This window comes from Sinocyclocheilus grahami, unplaced genomic scaffold, assembly GCF_001515645.1.
Source record: "Sinocyclocheilus grahami isolate Dianchi unplaced genomic scaffold, SAMN03320097.WGS_v1.1 scaffold642.1, whole genome shotgun sequence".
NCBI lineage: Eukaryota > Metazoa > Chordata > Actinopteri > Cypriniformes > Cyprinidae > Sinocyclocheilus > Sinocyclocheilus grahami.
The window spans coordinates 121,548-136,502 of NW_015505821.1; the positions used below are offsets into that span (position 1 = coordinate 121,548).

Here is a 14,955-nt window from a genome sequence, read left to right on the forward strand (position 1 = left end):
TTAAAATTATAATAATAATTTAAAATAGGAATGCTTATCAAAATTGAAATAAAGAACACAAAACATAACTTTTTCTGCATCAATTTAATCCATAAAATCAGTCCTGTCACAGCACCGTCAGTCCGGTCACGCCTCGGTCACGCCTCGGTCAGTCCTGTCACACAGTAAATTATGTTATAAAAATGTACTATTTGAGAAAATATTGATGAATTAATCTCTGTAACTGTGTAGATGAAGGTTGGAGTATATATCCACTGCTATGTTTTTGAAAAAATCTCCTATGTAAAGGCAACTATATGAGTGCCTGGCGGGGTATTCTGTGATTTTGTGTACTACAGTTGACCGAAAAGTTGCTTATATTTCTTATAGAAATTACAAAACCATGTTAGATACAATCAGGGACATGTGACCAATAAGAAAATGCTATTTGTATCAAAGAAATTAATTTGGAAGCCATTCTGACATATACAAATTTGTCTGTGACAGGGCCTGACATTTTAGGGGTGAAATGCGTATAAAAATTTATTTATTTCAATTGTTTTTATTTTATTTTAACTCCCAGAGTGCATTGCGGCATGAATAAATTATGCAATTCCTTTGTTTTACTGTTGTTGTTTTTTTATTTGTCAATTTTATTTGCTGTCTTGTGTCACTAGTAGCACAACAAAAAGAGCAAATAAAATGGTTATTGTTACAATTCATAAAATAAATACAATTTAATTATTACCATTGTTGTGTTTGGTGTGCTGAATGTTGAAGTCTGTGTGTGACTCTGTATGGACCATGTGAGTATGGTTGAATACAAGATGTTGCCATAAATATAAAAATATATAAACTCAAATAAAAGCTTCACAAAATTAAATAAAATTGTAAAAGAGCTCTAACCAACATGAAACATATGCTAGTAAAAAAAGATATACCTTCTAAAAGTAACATATTTATTACTTCCTTTTCTTTTGATACCAAATAACATTGCATTGCATTATATGTTGCATTATTGCATCAATCGGAAGAGAATTATAACAATATAAATGAAGTTCCAAGTGCCCAACCAAAAAGAGCACTAATCACTATAATGGTGAGATCACACAAAAACATTTTTTAGGAAAATTTACATTTACAGTCAGCTTATGTGATGTTCTCTCAAAGTTTTAATTTCAAGATGACTTTGGGAAAGTGAATGCAACTAGAGAAAGAGAACTGCAGAAGTGGAGGAAGTGAGTGAAAAGTCTATTAAGAACTGCGCCGCCTCAAAAACTCTTCTTCTTCTTCTTCTTCTTCTTCTTCTTCTTCTTCTTCTTCTTCTTCTTCTTCTTCTTCTTCTTCTTCTTCTTCTTCTTCTTCTTCTTCTTCTTCTTCTTCTTCTTCTTCTTCTTCTTCTTCTTCTTCTTCTTCTTCTTCTTCTTCTTCTTCTTCTTCTTCTTCTTCTTCTTCTTCTTCTTCTTCTTCTTCTTCTTCTTCTTCTTCTTCTTCTGTTATGTTGCACATTAGCAACATATTAGTGTACTGGTGCCTCTCACTAATGTATTAATGTCATTGGTTACTTTGTGGCTACTTGAATATTTTAAGTAAGCATCACTCAAAACAGTAAGTAAATTGTTTTATTTGCCATGAAATTAGCTGTAACTTAATAAAACCCAGTAAGTATAACAACTAAGTAAAGATAACTAATTATATCTAAGTAAGGTAAACTATTTGCCACCCCTAGTCTACGTGACAGTGGGAAGAAGTGGCACTTTCATATTTTAAGATTTTGTATTATTTTTATGAACATTCAGCCTTTTTATTTAATTTTAAAAGAGGATTGCAATTTTTTACACTAAACTTTCCTCTTGTTAAATAACTAACAATTCAATCAGCGACGTCTTCTGTAGCCTACATAATTGTACTAGAAGGCCTAAGTGACATTTATGTGAAATGTATACTTTTTGAGGATTTTCAGAGAGGTTTGAGTCATGCAAAACAGCATTAAAATAGATATAAAAGGACTGATCTACTGATATACGCCACAACACTGTTTATATAACTCAAAATTAATACTTTATATTTACATTAATAGAATCTGGGTCAGCCGGGACAGTTTAGCTCACTTGATCTCACTTTCCAGAAAAAATATATATATTTACAACATGTTGAGTGTGAAGAACCATTTTATAGTCTAAAGAACCTTTCTGTGCTACAAAAAACCTTTTGTGCAATGGAAAGGTTATTTGGATATTAAAGGTTCTTCATGGAACCATACACCCTGCCAAATAACCGTTTAAGAGCCTTTATTTTTAAGAGTGTACTTTACATCACTGAATGGAAGAGCAGATGAAAGGCTATAATGCACTTCACGACTTTTAAAAACTAAACATATCTTTAAAAAGCCAGGCATCATACACTTACCGACTTCGCAAATAGTCACAGAGGAAAAGAGCCATCATACACTAAACGACTGAGGATCACACACTTCCAGACTTTAATGTTGTTCTGATCTATGGTTAAAATAAATAAATAAAATAAAAATTTGTATTAGAAGAATAATAACAATGCAGTCATAATAACAGACAGTGGCGTGCACGGGGTTGGGGGGACAGGGCCCTGCCTCTCCGGAGGTCTGTGTAGGCTACGCAACTGATAACAGACATGTTTTGGTTCCATAAAAAGTTCAGAATGTCTGCAAACTTACCTTTAGTCCACTTACATAAGCTAATTAATTTTCAAGGAAGTCTCCAATATAATTCAAAATTTTGCATCAAGGACGTCATGTTTTTTTTTTTTTTCCAATGAGGCAGATGTGGCTGTATCAAATGTATGGATATGTGCTGGGAGATGTGCTGTCAAAAGACAGTGATTCAGCTTGATGCAATACATGTAAATAGCCAATAACCTCTACAGGAAGTTGTGTGATTATCATGAACAAACATTTACTCTGCATAGCATCAACCTAGATACATGTACTCTAAATGAATGTCTAGGAAAGTATTTTACTTGGTAAACTGGTTGCAAATATGTGTGAACTCATTCCAACATTTTAGTACAATCTGCTCACTGCTAGGCCGTTATGTTTAGCGGTGGTGTTTTTGTCAGATAGTACAAATTAATGTAAAATCGCACAAATGATCATGAGGTATCATCCTTGAATGATATCTAACATATACACACACACACACACACACACACACACACACACGTACACACAATTATATAATTTATTGAAGATTTGTTAAAATTATTTAATTGTAATTCAGATAGTCTAAAATCATCTTTGATTTGACAGGCTACCTCTCCACTCCACTCCACTATTCACTCTAATAAAAGACTAAGGTATTCCCAAATAGAGCTTTATTTATTTATGTATTTATTATGAATTCATGTTTGGTTTGTTGTCCACACTGATTCAAGCCATGGAGGATGGACTCCCCCTGGTGTTTTAGTTCCCCCCAAGTGTTCTTCTTAAGAGCTGGGGCAAGTTCAAGCTCAAACCGGTGTGCACCGTTTTGCTACGGTTTCCGGTTTGAACGACATGTTTCCTGGAAACGGTGTGCAACGGGTTTGAGATGCGTTTTCTCTTGTTTGGTGGGTGTCAAACATGTCAGCCCAATCAGCAGCAACATGTATATAAACCACACGGTATTAAAGAGACAGCTTCCAAATAAATTCACAAGAGCAAGTATATTGTTTGCACATGTTTATTTACATTAAAGGCAAAATAACTGAAATAATAAGGGCACAAGTATAGATCTGGAACTTCTAAAATAAGTCTGTCTAAATATCATTTAGTAATTGCAATGTCTTCTGGTCCATATCCTTTCCTTAGGAAGGTGTGCTAAATACTGATTAATGTAACATAAAAATACTATACATATTTATATATTTTGCTATTGCATTATGGAGTGACACTTTCATAAACTTTTCTATACCCCTCTGATTATATAATGGTAAATATTACAATATCATATAGCACAACAAGTGATCAGCAATAATGATAAGCCTAATACTCACAATAAAAATAATAAGGTCATATAGATCATAACACAGTCTTGGAGGTAAGAAATGGATTATCCTTCACCTGAAATATTTGTCCTTTCATCCTGAAATGCGAGGCAAATGTTGGATCACAATATTAAAAACCACAGTTATATGGCAGTTATAGGATATTCTCTTTTATTCTGGAGGGCAAGGGCAGTGACTGTAACATCGAGCGCATTTTGCAGTATTAAACATATATTTATACTGATTTCATCAGGCTCCGAAAATTCTTCAAAAAGAACAAAAATAATGGCCTTTTCAGCTGCCATAGTTGCAACTCCTGCGTCATCAGAACAGGGTGTTCAACGCACCACCGTTTCCGTTTAAAAAACGTTTTGCACCGTTTTTGTCGGGGCTGAACGCAGCCGTTATTTGCTACTGTTGCCATTTTCAGACTTTTTTTTTTTTTTTGGAACAATAAGGATTGTTACGTCCCAGGACGTATGTCATTTTTGTTAATGCCATTATTGTTAATACCATGAATCTCAGTGTGTAACATTGTGTTTCCCTGATGCCTAACAGCCTGCTGGGAAGTGTAGTTTTTGCCTGTTTTCCTCTGTTCCTCCCTGTCCTCTCGCAGAAGCTTAATTGATGTCACCTGTCCCTCATCAGAGCTGTGAAGAGGAGCTTGTATTTGAACAGAGGGAACAGGCTGTTCACCAGAGAGAGCTTGGCCTGTCTGTTTTCCCAGATCTCGTTGAAGATTGTGTGCACTGAACTCTAATGCTTCTTTAAGAAAACCTGTTGTACTTGTTGAATATTGTGTGCTCAGAGCCTTAGTGCTTCTTCAAGAAAGCCTGTTGTACCGGCTGTAGTGATTGTGTGTTATTTTTGCCTGCAGACGCAGTAAGGAGGTGCCACTTTTATTTGATCAACATTCAAGATTTATCATTATTTTCCTGGTTTTGTTGGGACAGTGAGGAAGTCAAGGAAGAGACATGTTTTGTTTGCTAGGCAAGTTAGATTCCCTTACTCCCAGGTAGTATCCTCTTTTTGTTTGTTATTTTGGCCTTAATCTCCTCCCTGAAGCTAGAAGCATCTTATCTTTTCTTTTTTTTAATTATCCATATCGTTTACCCTTGTTTTCCCCCTTCCCTCTAACTGCTGTACAAAGACTTTACATTGTAAATAAAATCTTGAAGAGTTCCATGTGTGTGAGTGCTGGGATTGCAGCAGATAGAGCCACCTCTCTCTGGTGAACAGCCCGTTCCCTCTGTTCAAATACAAGCTCCTCTTCACAGCTCTGATGAGGGACAGGTGACATCAATTAAGCTTCTGCGAGAGGACAGGGAGGAACAGAGGAAAACAGGCAAAAACTACACTTCCCAGCAGGCTGTTAGGCATCAGGGAAACACAAGAGTTTCACAGTATTAACAATAATGGCATTAACAAAAATGACATGCATACCAATATTATTAAACTAGTGATGTACAAGTTGAAAGTATTCGATATAGGTTTGTATAGACAGCCGCAGTCTGTCATCATTCAGATATTGACATATCAGGTGTCCCAATATCTGGAAGATTTCTTGCATCCTGTTGTCTTCCACATGATCACAGGATGTAGGCGTGAGTCAGTTCCAAATGTTGTAAGAGTTGGACTTATTTAAACGAGCTATATAAACACACACAATCACAGCAGCACACAAAGATACTTTGTGTTTCTGTAAACTGAGATGCTTGTGCTGTTGACCCAACACCCAGATTGACCGTTTGATGGCAGACTAGTATTGTGTCAAGGAGCATGCATGCCTGGATTGTCTTAAAATACTGTACTGGAGACAGGTCAGCTAGTCAATAGTGAACAATGTTCGATTTAAATAAGCCTTTCTATATTTCCTACACTGACTTTCTCTCAGAGGAAGGTCAAGCACTGAATTTCTGTTAACTTCTATTATTCAAGACAGTGGAATAAGGGCTTTGTGTATGTTATTGTTAATATTAACACATTCACTTAGCTCATTCAACATAACTAACTTTTTCTGGGTTTTGTACCATTTTTGGATGCATTGGCTTAGCCATACTTTACTGTAATTTTGTTTTATCTATCGTGCAATAATGTGGGGGAAAAAACACCTTAAAGGGAATTGTGCATTTATTGTTATTGAATTAATTTTCCTATTGTCTGATTTTTATGGCAAATAAATAAATACAACTTCAGTCAGTCATATAGCCTTTCATTTGAAACATATCGAAGTATTTTTAGTTTGCATATAAATTCAAAAGGCTTGTTTGATTAACTACATTTTTATCTTTTTCTGTCTGCAAATTCACTGAAAACCTGGATTTACAATCAGATTTGATATCCCATCACCCAAAACTATTGCCATGTTAGTGTACTGTACTAAAGAAAAAATAACACTGTGCATTGAGGTTAGGCTTGTAATCGAACCTAGTTATGATTATGCTTATGAAGTAGTTCTGAGCTCAACTTTATTTTCAATTTTACCTTCTTTCTGGCTTATTTTTGTGCATTGTTATGGGTAGCTATATAGGTAAACAAAAACACACACACACAAAAAAACTACTTCAAAAAGTGCTGTGGGCAACAAGTATTTGGTAATGATTCATCAAGAAGATGTGAAATTCATGGTCCACTTAACATATGCCTATAGAACACTTAAGAAAGCACTGAACTTTGAAACTGTTATAACTATGCAGAGACCGAGATCTCCAAGTGTGTGACCTGAAGCAATCCTCGAATATTTCACTTGTTTTTGTATCTGATTGGCTATCTATTTAATAAAAAGGATTTTGAAAAACATAATTAAATTATGTAAAGAGAAAAATAATTGCTATCAAGTACAGTGCAATTGCAATAAATGCCTAAATAAAAGAATAAAGAAATCAACGGTTGTACTACAGTAAATAATTTCGGTCAATGATGTATTCAGAGTTACAGTTTGCCATTATTAGAAGTTTTCAAAAAAACAAAAAAAGTGTGGAGGTTTTCTTTGATCCAGTTCTTGTCATTTGGAACATTCAGAAATAAGCATATATTATATTAATAATAATTATTATTATTATGAGTGTGCTTAACAACACTCTGGGAAGTCAGAGTGGAAGTAATAATTTAGTGGTCATGCATAATCAGCCAATTGTAGCCTATGTTATTATGCCATGTAATTTATCGGTTGAAATGTCCAGAGAAGGCAACGTTTGATGACAAAAGAATAACATCAAGGACCTTGATAACACTTATCCCCTTCCATATCTGTGCTCTGCATTATGCTTTGCTGTGATGCTGAAGGTTTGGTTTGTGTGGACCTATTGCGCCTCTCTGCGGATCATCTCATGAATTCCACAAAATTCATCATAGCCATCTAAACACCTCGCTTAAATACAGCATTCATTTTTAACTATATTGTTAAATTTAAACTGTACACCTACCTACAATTTAGGGTGCGATTTTTATGGATTTGTACCAATACTATTATCGACATTTGCAGCATGAAATTAACCTGAATATTCTTAAACTAGTCATACGGAGTGATCAGCGTTACTGTTCCTTTCAACGGGCTCTGTCGCCATCTTGTGGCAAGTATATCGGTGATATGCGATTTGGTCCATATCACATCGGAAATGCACTTATTTTGTAAAACGTTTGAGATGGTTGAATCTAATCTGTATCTTCTATTGGCAATAAAATACCAAATTACTTCCTTCCAAATGTTAGTCATGCGTATTAAGGCGTTGAGAACCCTCATTTGGAGATATGGATGATAAGAAATGATTCGTGTTGAAGTTCAAAAAACGGTAACAGTTATCTGGATCCATGGACACCCAAGTGCACACTTCCTGAAATATCCCATTTGGAGGCGTGAAAGGGTTATTAGCCACGCGTTAACTTCAGCATACACTAAATATCGTTTTATGAGCGTTTGCGACTCCCTTACTTTTGTATACTTATATTCGCTGTAATACTCCGTAACCGAGACGAATTCCAGATATTATCGTACAATGCTTCAATATTTTTACATAGAAATTTGTTTTTATTTTCCACCTAAGGTAGATGCAGTGTCCTCAGAAAAATTCATGGAAACCTTCTTTGCTTGGAATTTTGTTATACGCGGAGCATTTGGTGAATGGTTTATCCTTTTAATCAATTTCGTATTTAATAGACACACACACACACACACATATATATATATATATATACACACACACACATGCATAGCCTACATACACACACACTTGTCAATTGCAGCATCGCATAGATAGACACCAGTTCGCATCTGCATTATTAAATGCATGTTTTGCTTAGTATTTTAATAATAACTGGACATTTCCCTTCGCAGAGAAAAGAATCAACACGTAGGGCCTTTCACTTATGCGGGACAGGAAATAAGAAATTAATTTATCTATTAAATAGTTTTGAAGTTGCACTTTGCAGAACAGACAATAATCATTCCCATTCAACATCAAGAAAAGGGGGAGTTTATGAGAGGGTTAGAGGAATGAGAGAACTGTTGTTAGCACTGCTATATCAAGGAAGAAGGACTCCCTGTTATCTGTGAATGGGGTTGCCTTCTTTTCCAGGATAGATATAGCACGAATTTTTAATTCGTTTTTCTTTGAGAGACAACAATGCTGCGCTTGAAAGTGGGACACAATTTGGGTTTTGTGAGGGATTCCTTTCTCCTCTTGCGGGCCCAGCTGTCCATATGGAATAGAACGTGTACAACAAGCACCACAATGGAACCAACTGACAGGCGCTACAAAAAAAAACAGGGGTATATCTCCCTGACTCAGGGATGTACTGGTCCAGATAAAGGACATGAATAGCACCAAGAAATGCGGACTGTCTTTCTCCCTCTCTCCACCCGGAGATACACTCCCCCTGTTAATATGCACGCCTCTAACATTCACAACAACCGACCCTAAGCTTTGTTAAGTTTTGTGTCATGTACTGTATATTGTGCTAATATAGACTGCTCCGCCACATTGTTGACCATCAGTCCAACACTACTGTGGCCACGATTTTTTCCCCCCCTGAGCGACGCTACACAATCGCAGTCTGAGAGCTAATCGAGAAAAAAAAATAGTAAAAACTTTGGAAACGTTTTCTGGCAGATATTTGATGTCTCTCTCTCTGGAATGGCATACTGAAGAAACGTTAAGTATAGCATCACAAATGAGTTCTTACAGTCCACAACAGGTGCAAGACAATTCTGCAAGATAATTCATTTTCACACCGCCGCCTTCTTACGAAACGGTTTTACAATAACTATCAGAATATTAGGCAAAGATTATATAGAATTCTTAATAAATAAATAAAATATCAAAAAGTCCCAATCTTGATTGAATAAAACCAACTGTAGTATACGGGGGAAATATCGTTTAAGATTAATTCAGCAAATAATTAGCACGGCGTTTCTATTCAACCGTTTGTTTAATGAAAGCCAGTTTTACTCACATCTGCTGTAAAATATATTTGAAAACGGATTTTGCACTGAACCATGGTATTTACCCAAGACACTAAAATAGCCTACTATAATCCTCACCGGGAAACGAACCAAAAAGAGAGCTGTTGTCTACTTGCCTATTTAAAAACATAAAAATAAAAAATCCCTATAGTAGTTTTGACTTTTATTTCTTAGCTGACATCGATGTGTAAAAAATGTTCTGACCTGTATACGGCCGCGGTATCAATTCAAGAAAAAAACTTTTTGAAACACAACATATTTGTTTAGTTGACAATAAAATATATAATTGCCTTGCAAATAGTAAAATCACATAATATTACAAATAACACAACTTTGTCACGTGTGTTTTCTCTCTTAAATGTGCCGTTTTAACACCCGAAACGTCAGCCGCGGAGTCTGAAAAGGAGAGTGTTTGAATGAAAAGCTGCTTAGCTGAAGAAGCCCTCTTATATTAAGTGAGTGGATTTTTACCCCCATTCCACAAGTGACTTTAACCTTCTTATTGCTGAAGTGTTCGTACAGATAAATTCGGAAAACTGAAGCCAATTGTGTTGCTGATGAAGTGACAGGGAGAGCGACAATCTATCCAAAGCAACATTTGTGCAAACATTATGCTTTATACATTTTCATAATTATATTACTTGTATTTATTCGTTCTATTGGTTTATTATAAAGTATTTATATTAATGTGAGATGGCGAAGGAACGATCCATATTTTGCAAAGGAGTCCGAAATCACTGAGACCAAACTCAAAACAAATCGGAATTTCTGAAACACATAATTTTATTAAAAGTCTTAATAAAAAGAATTGTAGATCTCCCTCGCCAGCGCGCGGTGTTACTGAAATTAACATGAGGGATATTTATCGGCAACTGATGTTCAATTTCCCCTAAATATCGGATAATATTTAGGCTATAACTTAATGAACGGTCAAACATAATATTGCAAACAGTTATCACAAAATATTTACATAGAAAACAAACCAATGTGATAAGCTAAAGATTGCCAATGTTTATTCATGGCCATAAATATATTGTAAAAGAAAGAAATACAATTTTCTATAATCATAAAGTAGGTTTGCACGTGCTTATAACACGAAGGACAAAAGGAAAACATTTCTACAACACACAAACATAATTTACAAAATTTCACAAGAGCTTTAACATTCTTAAATCTGGGGAGAGGCTTGACCCGGTTTTCTGAACGAAAACATGTAAACATGGCGCACACGTCAATCCCCAAAATAAATTGGTGAGAAAGGGTCAAGCTGCAAAAATAAAAAGTCTTGTATATTTTGTTTGGAAAGCTCTCTACCACGGTCTGCAAGTCAGTATTTGTTCACCAAGTCCACTGTTGCGTTTGCACCAAGTGATGTGCTGTTGGGAAGTGTGGTGTGGTGGCGGCGCTGTAATGCGCGTTATATTGCATTTGCTGGAGAGACTGGGCGCTATACGCGGAGAACGGAATTCCAGCCTGAAAAGTAACTGCCAAGTCCTGAGCTTTTAGCGTATGGCAGGGCTTGCCATCTCTGACTAACACAGGTACGGCCACCCGCCTAGGAGAAGGGAGATGGGTCAGTTCCATACCTTTCTCCGCCCGGGCTCTCTTCATTTTGTATCGATGGTTCTGGAACCATATTTTCACTTGGGTTGGAGTCAGGCGGATCAAGCTGGCGAGATGCTCCCTCTCCGGGGCTGACAGATACCTCTGTTGCCTAAACCGGCGCTCGAGTTCGTAAGTTTGTGCCTTGGAAAAGAGCACCCTCCTTTTGCGCTTCTTACCGGAGTCGCTGCCGTTGTTCGAAGTTTCCTTGTCGTTGTCCGGCGACTCATCAGCTGAAGGTTCCGGGGATTTTGCAGATGCGTCTTGAGAGTTTGCGGATAGGCCGTGTACTAGTTTTAATAAATAAATAAATACTTCAGTTAATTCCACATCAAATAAAATTAAATTGCAAATTGCAAGAAAGTGTGAAGTGTGTTTTTGGTGACATTTCTTTGTATTCATTTTCAGTTACACAAACGGACAAATAAGTGTCAAAGGACATTAAATTAGGTCAGGCGGACTAATAAACACTGCAATTCAACAATCTGTTTTTGCAGATCTGTTCATATAATTAACATGTTTTCATTTTAAAAGGCCCTAATTATCATAGGGCTTGTGACCCCAACGAAACGATGATTTTCGTATAGCCGATTCAACAGTTACTGATTAACAAAGAGGAAAATGTAAGCCAAAACTATCAGTCAGTAAAGCTCCCAGAAACGGTCTGGGGAATTTAAACAGGATTTATGAAAAAAAAATTAAAAATGTAGTGTTGATAACTAATTTAATCTCGATCCAGAAGCATAAAATACGCCTTTAGACAAGCGCAACAGTCGGAATCTACAGATGATCATTTGTCTACGACAGTGTCAAAGACAATGATTTTGTGGAATGATTTCAGCTGCAAAATCAAATATGTGTGATAGATGATCAGTATAAAAATAGTGTTAATGCTATACTTACATGAGTATTGGATGCTGTCCGTAGTTGCGAGCCATCTGGTATAAGGATTGCCGCTATTATCATAAAACGGATTCTTTAAAGGCAGGTTTTGAACATTCTCTAAAGGACGTTGCACTAGCACTCCAGGCGTTTTAGTTGCCTCAGAACCTTCCGTATCTTCCTCAGTCCCGGTGATAGATCCTTCTTCATCGTTAGTATCAGGGAGGTCCAAAATGTCCTTTACTGAAAAGCCCGTCTTTGTGTTGGTCAACGACATGTTCTGGGGCATTTGATGCAGTAAAGTTGCTGCACCAGTTTGGCAATCCTCTGTTTAAAAGCACAAAACACAGATGATTTAATGAATACCGGATCAGTGCCGCTTCAGCACGAAGTAAACTGAAGTCGACGCATGAGGCTCGATCGGTAACCGTTGCTTGAGAAAAAAATGTGGCGGAGAAATCAGTTCTGTAAGTCCAGGAAGAATGCAAAAGTGACTGAAGTGGTATATCTAGCTCATGGATGTTGCGCTACTGCTGGGTGTTAAGGGGGAAATAAGCCATTACCAGGCTGATCAGTCCATATAAGGTTGGTCTCAACACATGAACCTGCAGTGAAAAAGCATTAAAAACGAAAAAGGTTGGCCACGTGTGGGCGGGTCTTGGGAGTCAAGTGGATGAAGACAGTGTTTGTCGATGTGAAATTGTGGGTTTTGGGGAGATCCTAGCCTATACCATTGGTGCTTCAGAACATGATGAGTGGTATAACGTGTCAATTAATTACAAAGATGGGGAGGGCCTTTTTACACCCTATTTACATACAAAGAACTTCCAAGTAGCTTTATACACATCATAGGCCTTCTTGAACTGGAAATGGACAAAACCTGTGCATACAATATTCCTCCAGTAGTAAACGCAGATGTATATAAATAATTGATGCACTGAAAGTGCTGTTTGGATCCCGGATTTAGGAGGATGCCTCTTTGTAATACGCTAAAATGTTTTTTTTTTAAAAGGGCAACGAAATCGCCTCTAGTGGTAACAGGCTAATTTATGCAGGTCAATATTTTGGTTCGGGATTAAGGAGAAGTGTCGTTCACTGGACTTGATTAAGCCATCAAAAAAGACGAAACGGAACAATTTAATGATTTTTTTTTCTGGATGATTATTAGTTTATTATTATTTTTACAGAAACTGTTATAATGCCTTGTTTTTTATATATTTTGTGCAATTTGCATAATTTGTTATAGGCCTATCATTTAGCTCACTTTAAAAGCGAAATATTACTCGCACTATTAGCATTTTTTTTCAACGTTTTTCAAAGACAATCGAGATGATTATGTGGATAAACAGTAAAACTATGTTCAAATGACATGAACGATAATTTACTGCCTCCTATTTAAAACAAATTTCTGATCATTATTGTTGCCTTTTGTTGTCCGCAGCACAAAACGTGAATAATTATATGTATTATATGTATGTTGTGTATTTTGCCTCTCCTTTTCAACCCTCTGTCCTATCTTTTCTTTTTTGCCTCTTTGCCTCCTATCTAGTATGTGATGTGGGTGACAATGTGCACATTCGACGCGCACTTTCTCTTTCTCTCGCACGCATGCAAGCATACACACTTACTGGAAGATTGCTGATAAGTGGGGTATAAATGAGATAAACTTCTTTCTTTTTCATTATTTATTATGTGTTGAAAATATATAGTATTGATTAAAATAAACCGCGTTTCGCCAATTCTGCTAGCGAAATGTTCGAATATTCGGTAAAATACAGAAATAAAAAATCTGTAGGATTCTGGGTTTAGCGAGATTTAAAATATCAGCAATCACATCGAAAAATTGTTCACGATATGGTAAAACAGACAAGTAACCAAGCTTATTTTTTATTCTATGATCAGTTTCATGATCAGTTACCTGATAGGTAAATACTTAACCAGAGTTGTACGTTAAATTAATCATGCCAACGACAGAAAAATCGGACAATGGGAGCATTGAACTGGACGGGCCAGGAGCAAAGTCGAACAGTGAACGCTTTTCGCAAGGTCATTCTCCCAGCCTTCCCAGGTTACTGAACACATCCCTGTAAACATTAAATGATAAATGACAAGAACCTTGCAAGCGCAATCTATACGCAGGTTTACACTAAAAACAGTATAAACTGTCACAGATTGTATTTCCAGAATATTATAGGCTGGTGGCAGAAATGGTAAACAAGGTATTAATTAATGCGCAAGTCTACTATGTTCCCATGTATCCAGCACAACGCACTGCGCGATCGATGGCAGGACTCGTGGTTTGTCTGTGGCCAGTGATTTGGGAATGTGTTTGAACAATTGAACCGAGGAGTTTGGCAAGGAAAAGTAAATGTGCACAGGCTGAGTGGCTATACTTCACTTCAAGAGCCATTTCCTTCTGTTTACCTGTTTACTTTTGCAGGTAGCTCAAATAGACAGTTTGTCTTTACGCTTATACTGAAAAGAGGAACGACAGTATCTTAGCGCACCGATTTGAGTTAAACTAGTGTAATTCCCAGTGAGCATTCACAACGGTGTTTACATCGCATTTGCTGTCTAAATCTTTCGGTACTTGAGGTCCCCTCATGAGCTGTGCTCACTTAGTGTCAGATTGACTAGAGAGAGCATGAAAAAAAAATGGTTAAAATCATAATTTTCAGTTGCAAAAAATAAATAAAATAAAGACAGACAACACTTGTATCGTTTTAAGAACAACAACAACAACAATAATAATAATAATGTGTTTTAACCGCAATTTAAAATGGTATTTCGGTGTCTGTATTATTTCAATTTATTAACTATTTTCAGTTTCAGAAAATACAATATTGCACAAACCATCACATAAATATAACATTTAGGGGATGTTGCGTGTATACAGGCACAATACACACACACACACACACACACACATATATATATATATATATATACACACACACACACACACACATATATATATATATATATATATATATATATATATATGTGTGTGTGTGTGTGTGTGTGTCTGTGTG

General features: G+C 36.4%; 1 protein-coding gene across 1 annotated transcript; it reads right to left on the reverse strand.

The window, feature by feature from the left end:
- Positions 1-10,260: 10,260 nt before the first annotated feature.
- Positions 10,261-12,212, reverse strand: LOC107558347 (homeobox protein Nkx-2.2a). The gene is made up of 2 exons (XM_016242004.1): positions 11,945-12,212; positions 10,261-11,331 (listed from the first exon to the last, which is right to left on the reverse strand). Exons 1-2 carry the CDS (start codon positions 12,210-12,212, stop codon positions 10,778-10,780), a joined length of 822 nt encoding a protein of 273 aa, XP_016097490.1. The 3' UTR covers positions 10,261-10,777.
- Positions 12,213-14,955: the final 2,743 nt, after the last annotated feature.